Raw genomic sequence first — 24,669 nt, forward strand, 5'->3', positions numbered from 1 at the left:
CAGAGTGCAACTTGGTGGAAGGAGAGGACCACGTGGAGGTAAATGGAGCTGTTTTCCCAAAGCCATTTGTAGAGAAGCCGGTCAGTGCTGAAGACCATAATGTGTATATTTATTACCCGACGTCAGCAGGTGGGGGCAGCCAGCGGCTCTTTCGGAAGGTAAGGAGGGGGACTCCAGTTCTGGTGTTGGAACCAACAGATCTGTGGTTCTGAGAGCCGTGTGGCTTTAGGAGGGAGCGTTGGGGCAGGCGAAGGGGAAAGGAAGGTTTTGTGTTGGGGAAATGTAGACCTTCTTAGCACTTTTAGTTGAACCCCATCTACCTGGGAGTTGCGTGAGGGATATATTCTAGTGGTAGTGCTGACTTCGCCTTCCCCATCCTCTGTTTGACCTGTGTCCTGTCTAGCAGTCATGGAGACTGCCTTATCGTCCCTTATTGAGTTGCATACTGTTCTTTCCAGATCACTTCCTCGGTTTCACAGAATCACAGAATGATAGGGGTTGGAAGGGACCTCTGTGGGTCATCTAGTCCAACCCTCCTGCCGAAGCAGGGTCACCTACAGTAGGTTGTAGAGGACCTTGTCCAGGCGGGTCTTGAATATCTCCAGAGAAGGAGACTCCACAACCTCCCTGGGCAGCCTGTTCCAGTGCTCCGGTTTGTCAAGATGATTCATTTTTTGAAACTTATATTCCTGTACTCTAACATCATTGTTGCCCTTCTCAGCTTAGTGTGGTTTGCAGGTGCGATAAATGCAGTATTTATTCTTAGATTCCACAGGGAATTTGCCTTTACTCACTTCCTCCACTTTGCCAGCGAAAAGTTAATAGCTGTGATAAATCTTTTTTTCCAACCAGTTACACATCTGCCATTAATAATCTTAAAATGATTGTTTCCTTAGCTAACATACAGGCATGCCACTGGAGATTGTGTCTAAAGCCTTACTAAAAATGAAAGCAACATCATCCTCTGTCAGTAAGATCAATCAACTGTCCTAGAAGGAAGTTGAATTGGTTTGATTATCACCTGTCATCATTTATTTTCATGTGCTTATTAGCTAGGCTCCTTACTTTCTAGGCCTTTATCCACTGTTTTTTGTTCCATATCCTTGTACTGATTGGAATCAACCTAATGGTCTATGATAACTTTTCTCCTCTTGAAAGCCTGGAAAAGGACATACCTACAGTCTGTGTTTTGGAGTCTCGTCTGTCCTCCATAAATAAGTGTGCTATAATAGCTGGGGGTTCTGAGAGGTGTTCCGCCAGTTCTCTAATATGGGATGAAACTTAGGCATTTTGTTCTTCTGTCTCAGAAAAGAAGCCCTGTGCTCTTCCTTGAGGTGTTTATTCTGTGCTTTCAGATTGGCAGTCGGAGTAGTGTTTACTCCCCAGAGAGCAGTGTGAGGAAGACAGGCTCGTACATTTATGAGGAGTTCATGCCTACAGATGGCACTGATGTAAAGGTAAGGAAAAGCCTGGAATAGCTCCTTCCTTCTCCAGGCCTGGGATAGCTGAAGGTCAGTCCTACTTAGTCCTACTTAGATTCTGGAGTGTCTGTTTAAGCTGTGAGGTGCTGACTGTGTAGCTTGGATCCCAAAGCTGGGAGTGGGTGTTCTGTAGGTCATACATGGAGGAATGACCAACTGATCTTCTTCTCTCTGTGTCTGCAGTAGAAATACCTTCTGGAAGCTGAAGTTAGTCTAGGTGGTTATGTCAGGTGTAACTGTTTCTCTTCCCAGGTGTACACTGTTGGGCCGGACTATGCCCATGCAGAGGCTCGCAAATCCCCTGCTTTGGATGGGAAGGTTGAGCGGGACAGTGAAGGGAAAGAAATCCGTTACCCAGTCATGCTGACTGCCATGGAGAAACTAGTTGCCCGGAAAGTCTGTGTAGCCTTTAAGGTCTGTGCTTTCTCCTTATGCAAGCAGGATACTCCACGAATGTCTGATTTGAATCTCGGTCAGTGTTAGAGCTTGAGCTCTTTTAACCTGATGTGTCTCTGGTGCGATGGTTTTCCATGCCTGATGCCAACTGCCATCTCTGCTGGCTGGGTGCAGCTGCTCCTGCTGGCCATGGCAGTTTGCTGGTCGGAGATGACTGGGAAGTCAGGGGGTCCTGCAGCAAATTCCCCGTGCTGGCAGTTGGCTGGTGTCCAGCGTACATCTGAGCATTTAATACCAGATTCTGGGCGTGCTGCTGCCCATCTGACCAGTGCTCGTCCTGCCTTTACTATTTCCTAGTTGTGTTTGTGTGGAAGGCTTGGTCTTCTTTTCTTCTGTGTGTCTTGTTTTTTTTTTGTTTTGTTTGTTTTTTTCTATTTTTATTCTGGCTTTGGTGCACATTGGTGTTCTATTTTACCGATCGGTGAGTGTGTGAGTCTAGGTGTGGTTACATGACATCTTCAGCAATGTCAGCAGAAGCAGCACTTGGCTACTTGTTCCTGCCCCCGGTGCAATCTGCAACCCATGCTGTGGACTTGTTTTCCCTTGTAGCCTTTTCCACACATTGATGGATGTCTGTGCTTGCACCACTTGTTGTCTGTACTTGTCAGTCTGGTTCAAAACAGTTGGATTTAGAAGCAAGAGCAGGAGAGCTAGGAGCTGTTCTGTCTTAAGCCTTTAGAGCTCTGGGAGGTTGCGGGGGGGGTGGCCTTGATGGCTTAATCCAGGGGCTCATGGGCTGGGGCTTTGATACAGCTGTGAAGGTGTAGTGGTTCCTCTAAAGGGCCTGTTACTGCTGGCTAGTGGCTGTATTTTCACACTTCTTTAAGGGTCATGAAGTAGGCATAGAGTGGAGGACAGCTGCAGCACCAGTGGAGCTGAACTGGGAAGAGTACGCTGGTTGGGTCTGTGCATGCACCCTGCTTGGCTGGCAGCTGCCGTCCACTTGCTGCCCTCCCTCACAGTCTGCCCATGTGTCCTCTGCTTCCTCATGCAGCAAACAGTCTGTGGGTTCGACCTCCTGCGGGCAAATGGCCACTCTTTTGTTTGCGACGTGAATGGCTTCAGTTTTGTGAAGAACTCTATGAAGTATTACGATGACTGTGCCAAAATCCTTGGGTATGTAAAAATCAAGTTTTGGCAGTGGGTAGGGTAACTCATAGCAAAGTAGAATGATTGTGGAGTCCTGGTTAGTATGTTGGAGAAGTCTACAGGTGGTTCATATGGGGACATTTGTTTAACAGGTGAAAGCTTGGCTCTGGGAGGAATGAGTTAATTATTTTTAGACCCTGGAGCTCCTGCCTACATTGGCGTTAGCTGTCTTTGTCTACAGCTTGATGTATCTTAAAGGACTCCTCACTGGATGCTAAGCCCAGCTACAGTATGGGTGATGTGAGGGAAATCGGTGTCCCTTTGGGGTGCCCTGACTAGTCTGTGATGTGATAGATGTCTCTGCAAGGAAGGGGAGGAGAAGTTCTGTGCCTCTCTTCAAGTCTTTCACCTGGATCACTGAGAAGGAGGTGGACAACCAAGGGAGTGGAATTTCTGGTGAATTTTGTATTCTAATTTCTTCCAGAAATATAATCATGCGGGAATTGGCTCCCCAGTTTCATATTCCTTGGTCCATCCCAACAGAGGCAGAAGACATTCCCATTGTCCCCACAACTTCAGGCACCATGTGAGTACCTGCCATCTTCTCAAAAGAATGCTGGTGATGGCTACGTGAGGGATGAAGTGCAAAGCCTGTCCAAGGGACAGACATCACCAAGCAGCATGGTGTTTTCCAGCTGCTGTGTTGGCTGAAACTGTGAAGTGCCTGTGGAAAGGCTCAGCCATGCACATGAAAGGGGTTCTTATTGGTCGCTCGAAGACAGGACCCCAGCTGTAATAACCATTCTTCTGAACCAAGCTGTTTTTTCCTGGGTCTTTCTGAGTGATCCTATGAGCATTGCACAAGTTGGGTATGAAAACAAGCTTGGCACAATTCAAAATGCTGTTTCTGTAGATACTGTAACATCCAGCCTGGTCCTTTATGTTGCAGATGTGGTTCTGCCTGTCATATTGCAGTGCTTTTCCCTGATAGGAGATCAGATGACCTGTTAATGTCTGCAATACTTTGACTGCTTTTACAGCCTTGGCACTTCTGCCTGGTTTAGTGTGGGAGAAGTTCTGCCACCGATGCGGAAAGCAGCTGTCAGAAGGATGGGTCTGAAAGAACAGTGGGAAACTACTTTCTGGTGGCAATTCTGGAGTGCAGGGGCACATTTTCAGGTGTATCTTGTGTTTCACCAGGATGGAGCTTCGTTGTGTTATTGCGGTCATCCGGCATGGAGATCGCACCCCAAAGCAGAAGATGAAGATGGAAGTTAAGCATCCCCGGTAAGAGTCAAGGCAAGAAGATGCTGTGCTGCTGGGAAGTGAGGAGGGCCCATTTTCTGAATCAAGAAGAGGAGCAGAAGGGCTGAGTGCGTGGGAGGCAGTGCTTCTTCCTGGCTCCATTCAAACAAATGCTTTCTGCCCAGCTGAGGGAGCCCCCTTTCCCCATAAGGATCCTGGCACCTTCTGTGTGAACGCTGGAAGAAAGTGAAGGTCTGCTAGGTGCTGCAAAGGGAAGTGCCTCACTAAATGGGAAGCTAGTGGCTGCTTACATTTCGTACCTGTGGCTGGAAAAACTTGGTTTTTTTCACAGGAAGGAGCGAGTAGGCCTGCTGGTTCTCCCTGAAGAACAGAGCGTGAATGCCTATGTAGGGATGACAGTCCTTGTAGCACTGAAATAGCAGAAAATGGATCAGGGTTCTTTGTTGTCTATTCAGGTTCTTTGAATTATTTGAGAAATATGATGGCTACAAGACAGGGAAGTTGAAGCTGAAGAAACCAGAGCAGCTACAGGTGAGGGAAGTCCTCTCTGGGGTTACTGTGTGGGAGATGCAGGTAATACAGATCCCAGCATGAGGCAATTCTTTGGGAGAAATTCTCAAAAGGGCAACAGTTTGTTGCACAAACGCTCCCTTTCTCATTCCCTCCATGCACACTCATCAGTGTGATAGCATGAGAGCAGAGTGCAAACTGTTCCTGACTGATGTGAAGACTGTAGGATGGGGATGACCTGGTGCAGCTTGCCCATCTGTTGTGGTTGCCTCTGGGGAAAGATGGGTCCAGGCGAGGGAGTGGGGCAGCTGGAGGCACCTGCTTGGTTCTGAACGGGGCTGGAGCACAGGGTGGGGATGACGCAAGCTGCAGTGTGAAAGTTTGTCCTGCCTGAGTTGTGTCTTATGAAATGATGTGTCTCTGATGAGCGTGTATGTGGACCTGGTGCTGGGTGAAGCCATCTGGAGGCCTTGCACGTGTACAGTGGTGAGTCTGAGGCAGAATTGCTGGGTGCTTGAGATGGTGTCTGCTCTCCAACAGGAAGTGCTGGACATCGCACGGCAGCTTGTGGTGGAACTGGGAACCCACAGTGATTGTGAGATTGAGGAGAGGAAATCCAAGCTGGAACAGCTGAAGAGCGTCCTGGAGATGTAAGGGTTCATATCTCGGGGCACCATGAGTTTGTCTTAGAGCTGCGGGTCAGGATGCGATGCAGAAAGAAGCTGTGCTGCTGATGTCCTGGCCAGCTGGCTCCCCAGAGGTCAGAGTCTCCTCTGTCCCCTGTTAGCAGCTGTACATAAAAGGTGCCATGCTCTTAACATTTTCACCTTGACATCAAAACTACTGCTGATTCTTGTTCCAAGTGTGTCTGGGTTTTGGCTAAACAACTTGAGACAAAACTGAGCTTCTCTACTGTCGGAGAGGAACTGGAGTCCTGTAGGGACCGCATAGATATGAGTCATTTTGATAAATTTGGAACAAACCTTGTTTTAGATAAGGCTGTCCTGGTGCCAGAAGTTTAACAAAAAGGAGCTTGGAAAACATGAGAAGATGTGTCCTCTCAGGTTTCCTACAGTGGAAATAAAAGACAATATGGCGGTGTCGGCATCATAGAAACAAAAGAAAGGTTTCTCTTGGAACCATAGCTTGCTGTGGCATACACAGGCAGTGTCTATGTTCAGCCAGTGTCTGTGGAGTGCAGAGGATGATTTTTTGCCATGATCCCTTCTTCTGCTCTTTGTGCTCGTTAGAGATGTGGTTATTCTCAGAGCGGCTGGCAGATTGTTTTTTTTTTTCTGTCGTCCCATTAATTCACTTGTTAAAGATGTAGATAGAAATTAAATAAGGTTGATTAAAGCCCTGGTGGGCTATGAGACCACAGAGTGCTGTCAGCTGAAGAGCAAGCAAGTAAATGGATCTTTGAATTTCATTTGGGGGGGTTCTTTGGCTTTTTTTGGGAGTGTGTGCCAGGTCACAAGTAGATGACAAAAATGTTCAAGTTCTTGGCAATTGGTGTTGCAGCGTAAAGTCTCTTGCCTGTGCTGTATTTTTGCTATGTGTTGCCTAGGGACCTCTGGACAAAGGGTAAGTGGAGTTGATTTATTTATGTTTCCCCCCCCCACTCTCCTTGTGACAGGTATGGACATTTTTCTGGCATTAACCGTAAGGTGCAGTTGACTTATCTGCCTCATGGACATCCAAAAGCTGCAAGTGAAGATGAAGGTAAAGAAACCTGATGTTGCTGTTGTGATCTTAAAGCCTAATGTTCAAGAGTGTGTGCAGCCATCCTACCCTAAATAGACTTTTGGACATGCAAGCAAAATTAGTGACCCACATCTTATCTTTACTCACATCATATGAAGGGTTGGAGTGATGCATAATGTAGTGTACCAGTATACCCCAGATGGTGCCACAGGGCTTATGCTTCCAATTTCATGAATGTCAGCCTATACCTTCAAAAAGTAGTAACTGTTAATTTCCTACTTGCTGGTTTGGTTCCTGGGAATTTTGGGTCAGACTTGTGTTGAGAACACTCTGCAAGGTGCTGATGACAACCTCTTCTTCCTCCCCTCCTCTCTCCCTGCAAATTCAGCTTTGAGATCTGAGGTAGTAAGTACCTGTTTCTCTCCTAGAAGCTCGCCGAGAGTCTTCCCCATCTCTTCTCCTGGTGCTTAAGTGGGGTGGAGAGCTGACACCAGCAGGAAGAGTTCAGGCAGAAGAGCTGGGGCGAGCCTTTCGCTGTATGTACCCTGGTGGCCAAGGTAAGCTTCGTCCACGTGTCTCTGGTCCTGCCCTGTGACTGTGCCACACTGCTCAGCCCAGGTGACTGTCACCAGCGTGAGGGATGCTTGGACCTTTGTGGGCTGTGTGCAGCCTGTGTGACTTGGGTCATGGCTGGTTTTGTTCTTTTGAGTTGACCTGGTAAGGATAAATAATTCAAATGGGTTTTGCACCTAAAGATCCCTAGAGCTGTCTGCTGCAGTGGTTAAACTTTAGTATGTCTTGGAGCACAATAGCATTCTTTCAATTAATATGCCAGCATTCAAAAAAGGGAAGCCATTCTAATAAGATACATTCTGATGCAGCAAATACAATTCAAAATTTATGTATGATTAACAAAGAATTTAGATCAGATGTAGAGAAAGAGGAAGTCTGTCTTGGAATACAGATAATTCTGCCTTGAGGCTGGAGAATAGGAAGGTAACTTCTCCGTATTTTCTCCACTATAGTTCTGTGACTCTGAAAACCATTTAGTATACACAGGTCAACAAGACGCCAAAGGGACGGGGAAAAAAAAAAAAAAAGACGACTGGGATTGCGTTTTTCGCCCAAGTAAAGTCAGAAGTGATACACTACTACTGTACTGATCTGATGAGACAAATATTGGATACTGATTATCTTTGATGTGTATGTTTAATTAATTCAATGTAATGAATTAAATTTCAAATTAATTAAGCTAATTTTAAATTGAATTGGAGAAGATTTCCTTCTGGAATAAGGAAGACTTACCCTTGGAGGAAGAGGATCAGGTCAGGGAATACCTAAGCAAACTGGACATACATAAGTCCATGGGCCCTGAGGGGATGCACCCACGAGTGCAGAGGTAGCTGGCAGATGTCACTGCGAGGCCACTCTAGATTATCTTTGAAAGATTGTGAGGACCGGGAGAGGTGCTTGAGGACTGGGGAAGAGGAAACATCACTTCTGTCTTCAAAAACGACAAGAAGGAAGACACAGGGAACTGCAAGCTGGTCAATATCACCACAGTCGCTGGGAAGGTGGTGGAGCAGCTAATCCTGGAAACCCTTTGTGGGCACATGAAGAATAGGAAGGTGACTGGGAGTAGTCAGCATGGATTCACAAAGGGAAGTCATGCTTAACCAACCTGATAACCTTCTACAGTGAAGTGACTGGCTTGTTTAGATGAGGGGAGAACAGTGGATATGGCCTACTTTGACCTCAGTAAGGCTTTTGGCACTGTCTCTCAAACATCCTCATTGCTGATGAAGTATGGGCTGGATGAGCAGACAGTGAGGTGGACTGAAAGCTATCTGAATGGCTGGGCTTAGAGGGTGGTGATCAATGGCACAAGGTCTAGTTGGAGGCCAGGAATTAGCAGTGTAGCCCAGGGGTGAAAACTGGGCCTGATCCTCTTTAATATCTTCATTAATGATCTGGATGATGGGGCAGAGTGCATCCTCAGCAGGATGACACAAAACTGGTAGGAGTGGCTGACAGGCCAGAGGGTCATGCTGCCATCCAGAGGGACCTCGACAGGCTGGAGAAATGGGCTGGCAGGGGCCTCATGATGTTGAACAAGGGGATGTTGTGCGTGTGCAAAATCCTGCCTCTGGGGAGGAACAACCCTCTGCACCAGTATGTGCTGAGGGTTGACCAGCTGGAAAGCAACTTTGCAGAAAAGGACCCAGGGGTCTTGGTGGACACCAGTTGAACATCAGCCAACAGTGTGCCCTTGCCGCAAAGAAGGAGAATGGTATCCTGGGCTACATTAGGAGGATTGTTGCCAGGTGGTTGACGGGAGGTGAGCTGTGAGGTCAGATGCTTGTGATCTCAAGAGCACATTTTTAGCTAACATGGGGATAAACTTTCCAAAAGATCAGAAAACTAGGTGCACGTGGTGTTGCTTACTGCAAGGTGCCAACAAGTAGAGCAGACTGTCAGTGCACAGAGGCTAAAGGAGGAGAAGGAGTGGTAGTGGACAAAGGATCTTCATGAAGAGGCCGGTGTGCCATTCTTTAAGATGGGAACGGCGAGTTAGAAAGGCTGGGGACTTCTGGTGCTGTTGTGGATCTCTGAAGTCCGGAGCTGAGAGGATCAGCCACTGACTTGGTCAAGAGATTGGGGAGACCAGAAGACAGTGTGCAGGAGAGTCAGTTCCAGTGGAAGTACAGGGAGTAGATTGCTGTTTAATGAGCCAAAACCCGAGAGAAGAGACCTGTCTGCAGCGCTCTGGGCAAGTGGAGTGCAGTTACCAGCAAGCTGAGCTGAGCCCCATGGTGTGGTCTATGCCAGTTCTGAACTGAGTGCTCTGTATCTACTGAGTGGCTGCCCTGTTGCTCACAGTAGGGCTCGGTCTGAGCATGTACAAGGCGACTTCAGTCCTTCTGAATCATGGCCTTGGAGACTTCTGCATCACGTGGTCATTTGTGGAGAGGGAGAGATCTTACTTTGCAGTGAGATGCTGTGTTACATTTCCTGGGTAGCAGCTGGTACATGGCAGCTTTGTCCAGATACATAGCTCACTTCTGGCTGATGTCTGTCCTTGTCCAGCAGGGTGTTTTTCTGAGTTGTGAGCTCAGAGCTGGGAGCAATTTTCCCATCTTCTCATACAATGTGACTGGGTACTCTGGAAAATCATCACAAAATTCCAGGCAGCAGCAACTTAGTCACCACTGCACTGTCTTTGGAGGGTCAGACTCAAGAGCTGCATGAGTTGCTTCCTCCCATTACTGATCTGACTCCTGTGGCTGACTCAGCCATCGTAAATAAACCGGCATTTTGTGCTGCAAGATAATTGTAGCTCTACAGGATATGCTTTGGAAGCCAGGTGCCTCCCTACTGAATAGCTCTGCCTGCAGTTCTGATGGTAGCAGTACCTGCTCTTGTGCAGAGAATGAGGAGGAGGAGGCAGCTCTTTTTGTGCATCTTTGTTCTGCAGAAGGGCATTCAGGCTACAGACTGTTCAGAGAGGGTTGCTGCAGAATTTGGGAAACATCAGACTTGACTGGTGAATGCTCACTTTTTCCTCAAAATTAACTTTCCCAAGTTAAGCAAAGCCTGAATCAGATTTCTAGCCATCGTGCATGGCTAGAACTGTCTGTTTTGGAGCAGCCTGAATGCTGGCTATGAAAGTGATAATTCTCTACATAACTTTGTTACTACAATAAAGTTTGTTATCTAAAACAGTCTATTCAGCTGATAGTTGTGCAGGTGTCAGAATATTAATTTTGAGTTTGTTTTCTGTTCCAGGTGATTATGCTGGTTTCCCAGGATGTGGCTTGCTCAGGCTGCACAGCACCTACCGTCATGATCTCAAGATCTACGCTTCAGATGAGGGACGAGTTCAGATGACAGCAGCAGCTTTTGCAAAGGTCCTTCCTCTCTTTTGGGCAGCTTTTAGTTCTACTACATTAGTCTTAAAATGTGCCAGTTCTAAAGGAAAACCTCTGGTGCTGAGAAAGGAGCTGTCCTAGGAGCTTCCCTTTCTCTGTCGGGAGGACACTGGTACACTATGCTGATAGAAGGTCTATGGGGTGGTAGTGGAAATCCAGTGTAGCTGCACGTGTATGTCACCTTTAGTATTCTGTCCAGGATAGGCCTCTGACTGGAGAAGGAGCTATTTATGGGTTATTGCTAGTGTTCGATGTTAGAGCACGTCAAAACTGTTGCTGGGTATTAATTGCCTACAAAATGAGAGTTTCTTGGATGACTGCCCAGCCAGAGGGTTTTTTCCCCTGACTACTGGCTTTAAAAGGGGAATGAAATGTCTTAGGTGCAGTGTGGGGTGGGGGTAGAGGAGAAGACAGGTTCGTCTGCAGTTAAAGCCTGAGCCAAGGGGAATCCTGTGGTGACCTTAGCTGTTCTTCAGGGCCTCTGCTGTATCTACATTTTCCAGCAAACTGAGTTGGCTGCTCAACAATTGCCTAGACAAATCTGGGGCTGCTGCAGGCAGAGCTGGCCTTTTGCCTTAAATAGCTCTAGAAGCATACCAGAGTTACTGGTGACTGTAGGTGCTGTTGCTATAAAAGTACTTCAAGGACAGCTGAGATTTTACTTATGCTGGATGAAGACTGGCCATGAAACTACCAGAAATATTTGTTGCTTGGGTTGCACATAGCTGAAATCTTGTCTTATGTTGCTTTAGGGACTGCTGGCCCTGGAAGGAGAGCTGACACCCATCCTGGTGCAAATGGTGAAAAGTGCTAATATGAACGGTCTCCTGGACAGTGACAGTGATTCTCTTAGCAGCTGTCAACACAGAGTGAAGGCACGACTGCATGAAATCATGCAGAAGGATGCCGAGTTCTGTGAAGAGGATTATGAAAAGGTAAAGCACCTGTGTGGCTTTATTGCTTCCTATATCTGGAAGGAGAATAGCATTGCTCCAGTGGTTTGACGTGGAGCCTGCTGCTATGGACAGTAGTTTGGTTAATCTGAGATCAGTTCTGGACAAAATGACAGGATATAAACAGAATTTTGGAAAGGAAAGGGAAGGTTTTTTTGGGGGGTAATAGCCCCTGCTCTTCTCCAAGTGAAAATCCTCAGTGTTGCTCCACTCTTTCGTTCAAGAATCATCGTGGTACCTTCCTCTTCCTTTAGAAGTCCAAATGCATTTTAATCTCATGGGTGTGCTAAAAGAAGAGTTCTTGTCGTTTACTGCATGCTGCCCAGAACAATCCCAGTTACTGTGGACAGGGAGTACACCTTGCCATAATCTAGATCTGTGCTCTGTGTGTGTGTGAACAGATCTTTTGGATACAAATCCTTTTGTGGTCCTATCAGTGCCTGGTAACTGCAGAGTAGAGAGCATGGGCTACATCCAGCACAGCAACTAATAAAAGCACTATAGCTGCTTCTCTGACAAGTACTCAAAACACTATTTTTCCCAGACTCTGAGATTACCAGATGGAAATCTGTTACCATTAAAGGACATATTTATCACCTCAAAGAACTACTTAAGACTCTGTGAAGCCCTTCTGCTCAAGCAAAGAAGCAAAGTGAGACACAGTGAATATTGTAGGTGGAGGGAGGTCTGATCTGATAGGAGCAGTTGTTTGCTCCCTCTGAGTTTGGTCCTGAGGAAGTTTTTAAAACATGCCCAACTACACCTAGGAATAGGCCAGTGTATTACACTCAGCTGGGAGCACAACTTTTGTACCGAATCAGAAAGCAATACAGCTGCAAAATGCAGACATTTTGTGTTCCCAGTCTGTAAAGATACTAACTAATCTCTACTGCTACCTTCTTTCAGCTAGCACCTACAGGCAGTGCTTCTCTGCTCACCTCCATGGCATTTATCCAGAACCCAGTAGAGGTCTGTAACCAAGTGTTCACCCTGATTGAGCATCTCACTGCTCAGATACAAAAACGTCTGGAAGACCCAAAATCTGCAGGTGAGCATCAGAACTGGAAAAGGTCTGGAGCAGATTAATTTATTGTTACATCTTCAGAGCTCCCAAACACCACTATGGTTTATGTTTGTCTGTAGCAAAGAAATTCTGAAGTGAAATTCTGTATGTGCTGTTGATGTAGAAGGCTCCATTCCACTTACAACTACTGTGAAAGAGAGCTGTAATGTAAAGAAAATTATATGTGCATCTTGGGTTTAGGGTGAATGTAAACAGCAGCAGTATAGCCTGGAGAGGTATGCCTAATTTCTTCAAGAATTTGCTGGAGGCGAGGTCAAGACTATAAACAGAAAGTTTTTCGGTCACGATTTCCTCATCTCTAAGAGCTTTCCTAATAACAGTGCAGAGGTTTTAAAAAGGCATCTGTGGGACATTTCACGTGATTTGTGGCAGACATAAGCCAAAAGGCAAGCAGTTTCACTCTTCTCAGGTATTTTGGAAGTAGCTTATTGCTGCAGATTAAAACTCTGTGCAACAGGTCCAGTGGCTTTTCCAGTCTGTGGGTGACATAATAATTAGAGCCCTTCTGTGCTGGGAGAAGTCAGTCATAGCTGTCACTTGAAATCTGTGCAGCAGTAGTCAGGATGTGAATGTGGTTTGGTGTTCTCTGCTGTTTAGACCTGCAGCTGTACCACAGTGAGACTTTAGAATTGATGCTGCAGCGCTGGAGCAAGCTGGAGCGAGATTTCCGCATGAAGAACGGGCGTTATGACATCAGCAAGATCCCTGATATCTATGACTGCATCAAGTATGATGTACAGCACAACTGTGCACTGAAACTGGAAGGCACAGCCGAGCTCTTCAAACTCTCCAAAGCCCTGGCAGATGTGATTATACCCCAGGTATAGCCTGTCCTGCCTGTGTGACGATGTCTGTGGTGTCAGTTTCTGACCCTTTCCGTGTCTGTTTTTTCTTGATTCTCTTGCACATTAACTCTCAAGGCAGCATATCACAGGTGTTTCTGATCTATCTCTTAGTGTTTATATAAGGCCAAAACCACTGATGATTTAAGATGCGGCAGGGCTTGCTTCCTGGATGGGGATTCTGACAGTGTCAGAATAATGAGCAGCTGACGCAGCAGCTTCTCTGTGTTTGTTGTAGTGCATTATAGCACAGCTTTGAGCTAGTGTGTGCTATAGCAACATCCCATTCTCCACGTCCAGGACTGTATGAGGGAAGAAAGATTAAGTGAAGGCTTGTTCTGGCCAGTTTGTTATTCTTGTCAAACTTGAACTTGTTTAGTTTGCAAAGTGGCTTGCTTCTCACAAAGTTTATGCCCATGAACATGGGAGGGGAAAGGAGGGCTCCATGCGATGGATCTCTGTATTCACCATCGTTCTGTTCCACTTCTGGCAGAAATTCTTTATTTATACGGGATGAGCTTCTACTAGCAAGGTCCAATTGCGCTTGTGCCAGTGTAGAGCAGAAGTGGTCTTCTATGCTTTTTCACAGTGTTCCTGATGAGATGCAGTCTGGCTATTTCCAGCATAGCACTTCAAGTTCTCTCTTTGCAAATAGTAGTTGTTGCATTAATGGCTATGCGAGTTCAGGGTATAAGCTTTTTTGTCATGAGAGGAGGTTCCCTAATGGTACTTGCGCCTCTCAGCTGCTGGAAGAATGCTGACAGTCATATCTAGACAGACTGGGATTCTTGGAGCAGTCTCTGTCCTCTATTACCCTCTGCAATATGTGGATAAAAAGTAAGAGAAAGGTTCTGGGTGACATTTCCCTTGCTGCCCAGGCTTAACTGCAGTGGTGCTTGCAGACAGGACTACTGAAGTCCAGCCTCCTTTCGTGTGAGGATGTGGCAAAGAACTAGGGCTCAAGGGTATCTGTTGTTTCATTCCTGCAGGAATATGGGATTAATAAGGAGGAGAAACTGGAGATTGCTATTGGCTTTTGTCTTCCTCTCATTAAAAAGATCCAGCTGGACCTACAGAGAACCCATGAAGATGAGTCTGTCAACAAACTACATCCCTTGTAAGGACTGTGCTGCATGCTGCTGCTGCTGGTGGGGAGGGCAGCTTTGGAGCAGTGTGTGGGAACCATGCCAGAAGAGCGTACTGGTGTGGAAAGAGGCACTGAACATACACTGAAGGACACACCAAGAGGGAGGCATGTTGGTGCTCCTAGAACTGGAAGGGAAATGGAAAGGCATCTTGAGACGGCTGAGTGGGAGCATGGTGCTGCAGAAGCTTAAACCCATTGTAACTGGATGGTGGTGCCTTCGTCCCTGTCTCTGCGATGAGGCCACCTCTGCCACGCTATGTGTCTCCATTAGGATACCACAAAACTTGCTTCTTCTGTGCCCAATGCTCTCGCTGTTTGTTCTGTTCCCAGTGTGGGGTTATCTTATTCTGTTAAATGTGCAGAAATGCTGCTGTGTGATGACAATTCATTGGCAGCCTATGAGTAACACTGGGCTGATTTTCGTTTAGGTACTCAAGAGGAGTTCTGTCACCAGGTCGCCACGTTCGGACACGACTTTACTTCACCAGTGAGAGCCACGTGCACTCTTTGCTCAGTATCTTCCGCTATGGGGGGCTCCTGGATGTAAGTGTCCCAGCAATGCTCACAGAGTAAGCCTCCCTGCTTTTTTTCAGTGGTCCTTTCCAAGATGGACAGTGTATGTTTGTAGGTTGCCCCTCTAACCAGCTCCCCCCAGTACTGACGTGCATTGTCTCTGCTGTGTTTGCATGCTGAAGCTTCCTGCCTTTCTGGCATGTGGGAGGATTGTTCTTCCTCAGTCCTGACACTGCCTGCCTTGCTTGTACAGAGGTCTGTTTTCTCCAAGAGCTGTCCTGCTGGTTTCAGATGAGTAGACCACTTACCTGTGTAGCAGGATAGCAGGCAATGGGGATGAGGGAATTTCTCTCTTCCTGCTTCCTTCAACCCTTGATTTCAAGAGCTTGGCCCTGTTACTTAGTGACTTTCTGCCAAGTCTGTCAATTCTGCTTACAGAGGAAGTGACCTGAGGTTGCAAATGCATTGGGGGTGCTCTCTACTACCAGAGGGACAGACGACACATTTCTAGGGGACTAACTCATCCAATCCAAGCTTCACTTACTCTCATAACCTGCTTCCTGAAGGAAATGGCATGCAGACCCTGAGAAAAGCTCTGCTTTAGACTCCTCAAGAGAGAGTCTCTGGTTTATCTGCCCATTTTGGAGCATGCTGTTCTGAAATGCCTTGAGAGTTTGGGCTTGCTTAGCAGGCATGATTTCTGATGTCTGTGGAAGCTCACTGTAGCTGCAGGCAGTGATCGTGCAAGTACCACTGAATTGCTTGCTCAATAAGATGCTACTTTATTCCCCAACTTGAGTGTCGGAGGATGCTGTGTTGCCAGCACAGGGATATTAGGCTGCATCTGGATTCGTTTGTACCAGTGGGGTTCGTTTCATGTCTGTCAAGGTGATGAGATGCTCCACAGCAGCGTGAGTGGCACTTCAGGTATGGCCATTCCCTAGCAGTGTTGGGCAGCAATGATGGGTGGGCTGCCCTGCCTTGTGGAGCCCAGGGGTCCAGCGTCGCTCTGTAGACTTCATTCAGCATCGTGTAAAAGCAGCTTCACTTGGTCCCTTTTTTAGCGCAAGTTCATCCCTGGTGATTTTTTTGAGATTTCGTTAAAATACTCCATTCTGTAGGCCACTGTATGAGAATGACTGTGTTTGGGAACCTGTTGTGGGTTATGCTTTTCTTCAGTCAGCATGACGTAGGGGGCTTGCAGCTGGATGTGCTCAGATCTGCATGTGGATTGTATGGGTAGCTGTAGCGTCCCTCTATGCAGTTGCTCCTTACTCTAAGCACCCCGCTCGCATTGCTAGGTCGTCTCTCTTCATGCAAGTTAAGCAAGGTGTTTTTTGTCCTCACAATGTTGTTATCTTGTGGAGAGACAAACTCACTCAGACCCATTTCACTGAATGCTGCAAGGTGTCTGCTGTTGCTTATTCCATGCGACTGTTTATGTGTATATATCAGGAAAACAAAGACCAGCAGTGGAAGAGAGCCATGGACTATTTGAGTGCTATCTCAGAGCTGAACTACATGACCCAGATTGTTATCATGCTCTACGAGGACAACAACAAGGTGAGGGATATAGCTGTAGGATAAAATCCTTCCTGCCAAGATGCAAGGTACCATCGCTGAGAGATGCATTCAGCTGCGAAGTTTGTAACCTGAGCTCTCTCCGCTTGAGAATAAAGATGGGCGGATCATTAACAGAACTGCTAGTTTTTATTTTTAGGTCGGAGGCAGTGACCCAGTTAATGCTTGTTATGTGTAAGCAGAATGCCACCCTGAGCAGTAATACCAAACTTAAGTAATCAATACTATCTATTTTAAAGCATTTCCTAAAGCAAAATAATTTTCTGTTTCTTAATTGCAAACGAACAGAAGGAAAAAATAAATAAAACCAAATTATATTTGGCATTTTTTTCCAAATAGTTCTAGAAAATATCCAGAAATTTCACATTCATAAACTGTTTTTATTTTAAAAATACACTGATATAATTAGGGAAGTATATACTGATATCTTCCTAGTGCTGTTTGTCAAAAAAAAAAAAAGTCTGAATACAGCTCTTAGGAGTGGTGTAAATCTGTTAGTAAGTAGAGATGGTGAAACTTTTGGGTTTACATCATTAGTGTCAGGTACTGTAAAAGCTCTTGCTTCCTTTGAAAAAAAAAAAAAAAATAGAAACAGTTACTTAAATCTTGGAACAACCTGACTAAAGGTCTGGGAGGGAACCAGTCTCTCCCTGCCGCAGTGTCTGCTGGTTTTGCAACAGGAGTGGATGGGAAGGGGCTATGCTTTAGGTTTGTGTGTGTGTGTATATATATATACACATATATATGTACATAGAGCCCAATTCTGTTTTGGTCCTCTGGTGGCTGTTGTCACAAAATAACAACAATTTGAATGCCTCAGCTTTGTGCTAATAAGGGCTGTCCTTTTGGATGGAACAAACCTAGAGCCATTACGTTTGTAGTTTCATGTTGCTTCCGCTTTCCTTCCAAAAGGATGCGCTTGGGATGCGTGCTGCACTGGCATGGCAGGGTGGCCCAGGTCCAGACTGTGGCCTGTGCTGACAGTGGGACTGATTTTCACCTATTTACTTGTTCCCTGTGCCTGATGTTCACAGGACCCGTCTTCAGAAGAGCGTTTCCATGTGGAGCTGCATTTCAGCCCTGGTGTGAAAGGCTGTGAGGAAGAGAGGAACGTGCCCACGGGGTTTGGCTTTCGGCCTGCCTCCGCAGAGGTGAGCCGGCTGCCTGGGCGGCGCGTGGGCTGCCCGGCCTGTTGGGGACGCAGCGGGCACAGACCCTCGGTGGACACAGACCTGCTGGGCACCGGGCTGCTCTGCCGGGCGCCACTGCCACCTGGTCTCTGGCAGCAAACCTTCCTCTGACCTGTCTGCATGCCCACGGGCTGTTAACAGGTTGTGTTGCCTGTTGGCTCCGAGGGCTTGTCAGGGCAGTCTTTGAGAGCGCTGGTGTCCTCCTGAGCTCAGCAGAGCTGGAGATCACGGTGGGAGTCCGTGCCTGGGCAGTGCCTGCGAAGGGTGCGTGCCTGTAGGTGTCAATGTTTCCCTACTGCAGAATGAGGACAAGAAAGCCGACCAAGGCAGCCTGGAGGACCTCTCCAAAGAGAAAGGTGTTGATGAGCCCGATCGCGCACAGCAAAGGTCTCCACAGCCTTCTGAGCCGGTCAGCATTCAGCGAAGATCACCACTGATCAGGAACCGGAAGACAGGGTCCATGGAGGTAATAATGCAATGGGGGCCCTTGGTTGTTCTAGTGAAGGTCTTTTGCTTGGTTTTGGGTTTCTGACATTACTTTTAACATGCCAGAGTTTGAGTTGATTCTGGGAAAAGATCTGCAGAAGTAAGAGGGATTTTTTGGAAGGCAGACCTTCCAGACTCCTCCTCATTGAGGAAGGACAAGGGGAACACAGGTCAGAAGAATTGATAGGACGAGCAAGTAAGAAAATGCTTGAGCAACAGAAGAATTATTTGGATTACAGGCTCTATAGAGGCATCAATGTAACCAGCTACGAGATTGCATGCAACCTCTTCACCTAGCCACGGTGACATTTTTGCCTGCTCTCAGACTCCAGCCGTTGCTTCTCACGGTTCAGTTCCACATTTACTGTTCCTGTCTCCCATCTAAGATCTTGTGCAAATCAGAGCTCCCTGTTAACTGGTGGGTTTATTACAGAGTGTTTAAACTGTCACAGGGTTCAGAACTGTCCCATTCACTGATCTGCTACAGTAACAAACATTGATTTTACTGTTCTTACTTCTCTTTTCCAGGGCCATTATGTGTCATAAGGCTAGCTTCACAGTCAGCAGGTAGCTGGCACCTTGAAAGTGCCCCTTCTTCTGGAGGAGTTTCACAGGCATTTTTGCTATCTGTTTTCTGAACCAGTGAAAGCAGGGTGTTAGAGCTTGAGGTATTTGTTAGCCAGCTTCCATCTCTGTGTCACTCATGATGTAATCTTTGCATGCAGCACTCGAGGGCTCTTTGTAACAGGCAAATACTAAGTTAAAGGGCATACAGTTTCCTGCTGCTAAAGAAGGAAGTCTGTGTCCCAGTGACCCCAGCAAGAGTCTTGGGAGACAAGGAGCTCAGTACAGAAGTCCCTTCATAGTTTTGAAATCTCCACTGTTCCACAACCCAGCACAAACTGGAAATGAAAATTGAGCGTGCACTGTCTCAATGTTAGCATATGGGTATCTTTATGCTTCTTGAAAATATTGATTTTAAGGAAGAGACATACTTTTCTTTGCCTTCAATTGATGTATAAAGGCTTTCAAGACCAGTGGGTAACTTAGAGCACAACACTGATTATACTATCTGTCTTTGCAGGTGCTATCCGAATCTTCTTCCAAATCAGGAGGTTATCGCCTCTTCAGCACTTATTCCAGGCAGTCTTCTGAGATGAAGCAAAGTGGCTTAGGTATCGTACTTGACCTGTAACCAGCCTGATCACCTGTACCTCTGTATTTCTGTGGGCACGTCTGTCTCTCCACATATACATCTGGCTTTAGTTCCTTTGTATGTCTCTCCATGTGTATTATGTCTTCTTTTAGTGTTACTGTTTAGACCACTGTAGAGACGATCTTACTGTATTTCCTTTTGTGTACGATCTTCTCCTTCAGCTTCTAGCAATAGAAGATGCACTTTTTGTCCTTTATAGTATGGGAGCAAGAGAGTAAGCTGCGTACTTGCAGGTTGGCCTTCTGGTTCCACGTTGCTATCATTTGTTGCACCATTTCTGAGCTTGTTAGGAAGAGACGATTTTATGTGAGAACTAGCGCGCTTTCTGCAAAACAGTAGTTTACATGCAAAGCTGCTCTTCATGTAAGACTATTATATTTCTACCTTTGCTTTATAAAGATCTCTTGTATAGAACAAATCTGTAACTGAGCTGGAATCCCTGGTTAGCCATTCTTTGCATGATAGCCAGCAGAAGAGAATATTTTGGGGCACTTGGTGTTCTCTGCCTGTCCTTGAGAGTACTATTCCCTGTCATCCTAACCTAAACTATGTTTTAATAGTTGAAATGCCTCCTGAAATATTCTTTCTGAAATGTTCTTTCTAAAGCAAGATCTGTTTGGGAACTGCTGCTTTTGCTGTCATGAGCTTAAGAGATAGCTGTGAAACCTAGATCTTGCAGATGACAAATAAGCACCAGGAGGTGGAAATGCCCAAGTTATGCCCACATTCTTTTTCTTTAAAACTATTTTTGCATTATGGCATGGCTGTAGACTTGCAGCAGTTCTGACTCAACAGTTCTTTACTCTGTTATGTGGACGTCCTGCAGCCAAGAGATTTCTGAAAGGCCTGATCCTTTCTTTGTCACTTTTGAATGAGCTGCTTCTTTGGAAGCTAATTCTTACAAAGTAAAGGGAATTTTATTCAGAGTGGTTAGGAAGTATCCCTGTAGTCTGCCAGCTATGCTTCCAGACAATTGGAAAAATCTAAGAAGGAATGGCCAATGCACATTATTTTCATAAAGGCACAATAGTCTTGGTCATAGTGATTTTTGCATGTGCTGTTTCATGTGGTGGTGGTGCATCTGCTTACTTCTGCCTTTCATGGACCACGTGCAGGATTAAGTAAGCTGTAATAGCCTGCCTTGTTTAGGCTTGAAGAAACCTGTGGTTATTCTGTGAATCCATGTGAATCAGTATGATAATTTCTGAGATGGCACACAGTCAAGGAAGTGCATCTGCTTGGAGAATTACTGAGGACATCAAATGCTACATGCAAACCATCTTTATTGTTTGGATGTGTGAGTACCAGAAGGCATGTGCTCTGGAAAGCAGATATTACAGCCTATTTGCTACAGCCTTTTCCAGGTTTCTGAGGAATGTCTGTTTTGTCAATAGAGAAGAATACTACTCTGCTGGACCCTTGCACAGTACTGCTTTTCCTTGACAACAAAATTTGAAATGTGATCCCAGCAGGTTTAATGTCAGGTTCTTGCCTGACTTGCCTTGCTGGGAAGCCTGTGTCAGTCCCAACTATGAAGCTCTGCAGAGACAAAACTTTGAATAGGAATTGATAGACCTGATCTGTGACAGTAGACCTCTAGCTGGATACTCAGTCCGGCCATCATTCTTCTCTATAGAGTCTTGCAGCTGCAGGCACAGAAGGGTTGAGCAGGAGAGACCTGTGGTGCCACACCAGCTTGCACGATCCCTGGTTATTAGAAGGTCTGTGTTTCTGTGAATTTCTCTTCACCTGAGAACTGTTAAGAAGAATGATGCCTCTTTACCTGTAGAAGTCAAGCTCTTCAAGGAATCTTCCTGATTCCTTTCCTGCTTGTTTTGTAATTTCTTCCCCTTTTATGATTTGAAATGCACTCTCTCTGTGAGAATTAATATAGAACTCACAGGAGCTTGAACTTTGGCTTTAATACTTGTCTCAGCAGCTGTGCTATGAGTGAGGGGGTTCATTCAGACACTGCCTGCTATTTCTGAGCTTTTCTGAAGTTGAGCCTGTCTCCTGTTGCCTGACCTTGTCAGTAGCTGGCTATTGTTCTCTCTGGGAGAGTGTCTGTTCAGGTATAACCTCATATGTTCAGGCATGCAGGAATGGGGAGCAGGACAGGGCTCCTATAACAACCCTGCTGCCCTACCTGCCAGAATTGTGTATTTACTGTAATTTAAAAAATGCCTGGAAATGTCTGTTTGGAAAAGGGGCAGGCTGCAGCTTGCTTTATCTATGCAAAGTGGTGCTTTGGAGTATGCCACGTTTTTCTGGGCGGGAGCAAGTGCATTACTGTGGATTGTCCGCAATATTGCCTATGCTTCTAGCGTGAGAAGCCTAGGGAAGTTTCAGTGCCGTTCTTTGCTTGCAAGAACACTTCAAAGTGGGGTAAAATCACTCCTTGCTGTTTGAGCAGTAGTGGTGGTGCATTGCTGGTGGGCATGAAGGTTTGTGCTGAGACTCCCGTAAGGAAATAAGGAATGTCCAGTTTTTAAACATCTGAAACGCTGAATGCACATCTGAAAATTAAATACACAAAAAAGATCCAGCACGTACAGTAATTTCTAGAAAATGTTGCTACGTCTTAAATCCGAATGGCAAGTGTACCATTATGTTCTTTAGGATGTGTGTGTGTGTGTGTGTGTGTGTGTTTACTTTGGCTACAGCGGTCTCCTAGAGTTCACTGTAGACAATTGCTGTTGTCCATAGAGTCATCCTTGTAAATTCTCTGCTGGCTTACGGGTGCTAACAAAATGCCTCTGTCTACTGTAGAATAGCAGAAACACTGGGGTATCTTTAGCTTAATGATTACTGGCACAAGGTTGCTCAAGATAGGAAGTCATAAAAATCTTCTGTTCAATTTTTGTCTGCCAGTAATGAGTCTTGTGGTTTGGTTGGTTGGTTGGTTGTTTTTAAGCTGTGGAAGGACGATTATGAGCATCATGCACTGAGCTTCAATTTAAGGCATTAGGGGGAACTTTTCTAAGACTTGTGTATCAGTCACCCTGCAGGCAAGAGTTCTTTGCCTGTTTGTCCAAGGACACGTCTGTGCTAGTCTGTGCTCTGGAAAGCTACCAGCAGTGTCACAGTGGTGGAACAGCTTAAGTTCAGTGCGTATGAGAACCCTTACAGTCATCCCCCACTGTTCCCAGGAGGAGATACCGTTAGCTTAGACTGAGCTTACATGGGAATAGCTCAAAATTCAGGATCTGTGTGTTTTCTCCAAAGAAGCTCTGCTAAAAAGGAGCTTTGCAGGGAAAGAGCTGGGGTCCTGAAGCGGACGTGAGGCAACAGTGTGTCCTTACACCAAAGAAGGCTAACAGGATGCTTTTCTGGATTAGCTGGAATACAGGCATCAGGCAGAGGGATTTGGTTCTTCCCCTCTATTCACCTCTTGTGAGATGACGTCTGAGGTACTGTTGTCCTGTCCTGGGCTCCCTAGTGCAAGAAGGGTGTGGACGTAGCGGGTGTAAGCCCATTAAGGGACAGCAGAGGTGGATGGGGGCTGGAGCACACGACCTTGAAGGAGAAGCTGAGAGAGCAGGGGTTGTTCAGATCAGAAGCTCTGGGGAGTGAAGACCTTAATGCTGTTCAGCCACCTAAATGAGAGGTTACAGAGAAGACAGAGACAGACTGTCCTTCAAGGCGCCTGGTGATAGGACAAGAACCAAGAGATGCAAGCTGCAGCATGGGAAATTCCAATTAGCGAGGAAGAACAGATTTTTCACCATGAATGTGCCAGATATTGGAACAGGGGCCCAGAGAGGTTGTGAAATCTCCTTTCTTGGAGGTATTAAACACTTGACTAGACAAACCCTAGCAAGCTGATCCAAATTGGCCCTGCTGGGCATTGGGAAAGAAGCCGCCAGAGGCTAAACCTAAATCATGCTATGATGCTGTATTTTAGAATGAAGAGCTGCTTGGAATATAGGCAGGATCTTTTTAACACTAGTAACAGTTCATAGAATCATAGAATCACTAAGGTTGGAAAAGACCTCTAAGATCATGAAGTCCAACCTTCAACCCAACACCACCATGCCTACTAAACCATGTCCCAAAGTGCAATATCTACACGTTTTTTGAACACCTCCAGGGATGGTGACTCCACCACTTCCCTGGGCAGCCTGTTCCAATGCCTGATCACTCCTTCAGTAACGAATTTTTTCCTAATATCCAATCTAAATGTCCCCTGATGCAGCTGGAGGCCATTTACAGTTACACTGTTCCATTTAAATACTAATAGGCAGTATGTCAGGGTTTTTGCCTTGGCAGACAAGGTGGAACAAGATCAACCTGCTTGTTTTGGAAGCCTTTTGCATGTGGGAGTAATGTTGGTTTTAGCGGTTGGTATTCTCACTACAGAATGCAGCATCAAGATGATTTAGCAAAGAATGTATAGCCAATCAGTGGCTTTGTCTGGCCCATAATAAGGTTTTGTCTCACAATTGCTTCCCTCAGTCGACAGAACTGTTTCAAATGCCCGATTTTCCATAAATATCACATAAAGACAGGCCACTCTACAGAACACTGAGCCTTGGAGGAGCAACCACCAGCCACTGCCAAAGCCACTGGTATTAGGTTGTCCTCCTATGCATGAGATCGTCTTGCATGCCATGTTCCTCGCCATAGGTTAAGCAAAGTTCCATGCTATGTGCACATCTGGTGCTTTGCAAGGGTAGTTCATGGAACAATCAGACCTACCCTGGAGCAGCATGATATGACCAAGTGAATGTGAAATATCATCCGGGCAGCAGCTTGTGAAAGAAGACTCTCTGGCCACGTTGCTTTCCTTACTGGTTGACAGACTGATTAATCCACATTTGCTGATCAACAGATCAGGCAGCCCTTTCTTCTTCTCAGTGTCCTACAGAAAAAGGAGCTTTCCAAAGAGAAGGGGCAGAAGACCAGAGAAATGAAGCCCTGTGACATGAACATCAGTGATTTGGCATCCTGGCTTTTCTGACAAGAGTATGTAGATTTGCTGACCGGAGGGTGTCAAGGTATTTCTCCTAGGTCAGGACAAGAAAGCCAAATGGAAATAAACCCTTGGACGGAGTTAGGAACTTTCCTGGTGGTGAGGTTTGGGCTACCTGTTGTGCATTTGGCACTACTGAATTTGGAATGGGAAATACTGCCTCCCCATGCTCCCTGGCATAATTTTTTTTCTGAGATTGCCTGCTAAGTGGCCAGTTCATTTCTCATTCTTTGACTAACCCTGCTTTTCT

The 24,669-nt window shown here is 46.1% G+C and overlaps 1 protein-coding gene across 10 annotated transcripts in view; it reads left to right on the top strand.

Moving 5' to 3' along the window:
* The window catches only part of PPIP5K1 (diphosphoinositol pentakisphosphate kinase 1), a 52,200-nt gene that overhangs the window by 9,667 nt on the left and 17,864 nt on the right, over window positions 1-24,669 (top strand). For 7 of the 10 annotated variants that reach the window (XM_075432256.1, XM_075432257.1, XM_075432255.1 and 4 more), the window contains exons 7-26: window positions 4-158; window positions 1,356-1,457; window positions 1,734-1,895; window positions 2,932-3,053; window positions 3,511-3,612; window positions 4,227-4,313; window positions 4,748-4,823; window positions 5,343-5,452; window positions 6,439-6,524; window positions 6,935-7,063; window positions 10,293-10,414; window positions 11,188-11,370; window positions 12,295-12,436; window positions 13,070-13,293; window positions 14,304-14,431; window positions 14,890-15,004; window positions 16,430-16,537; window positions 17,590-17,706; window positions 18,047-18,211; window positions 19,316-19,406. In XM_075432256.1, coding sequence (XP_075288371.1) covers window positions 4-158; window positions 1,356-1,457; window positions 1,734-1,895; window positions 2,932-3,053; window positions 3,511-3,612; window positions 4,227-4,313; window positions 4,748-4,823; window positions 5,343-5,452; window positions 6,439-6,524; window positions 6,935-7,063; window positions 10,293-10,414; window positions 11,188-11,370; window positions 12,295-12,436; window positions 13,070-13,293; window positions 14,304-14,431; window positions 14,890-15,004; window positions 16,430-16,537; window positions 17,590-17,706; window positions 18,047-18,211; window positions 19,316-19,406 — 2,526 coding nt within the window. The remainder of the gene's footprint in view (window positions 1-3; window positions 159-1,355; window positions 1,458-1,733; window positions 1,896-2,931; window positions 3,054-3,510; window positions 3,613-4,226; window positions 4,314-4,747; window positions 4,824-5,342; window positions 5,453-6,438; window positions 6,525-6,934; window positions 7,064-10,292; window positions 10,415-11,187; window positions 11,371-12,294; window positions 12,437-13,069; window positions 13,294-14,303; window positions 14,432-14,889; window positions 15,005-16,429; window positions 16,538-17,589; window positions 17,707-18,046; window positions 18,212-19,315; window positions 19,407-24,669) is intronic. The other 3 variants (XM_075432259.1, XM_075432265.1, XM_075432261.1) reach the window with 2 other exon arrangements.

This window comes from Opisthocomus hoazin, chromosome 10 (assembly GCF_030867145.1).
Source record: "Opisthocomus hoazin isolate bOpiHoa1 chromosome 10, bOpiHoa1.hap1, whole genome shotgun sequence".
In the NCBI taxonomy this organism is placed as follows: Eukaryota; Metazoa; Chordata; class Aves; order Opisthocomiformes; family Opisthocomidae; genus Opisthocomus; species Opisthocomus hoazin.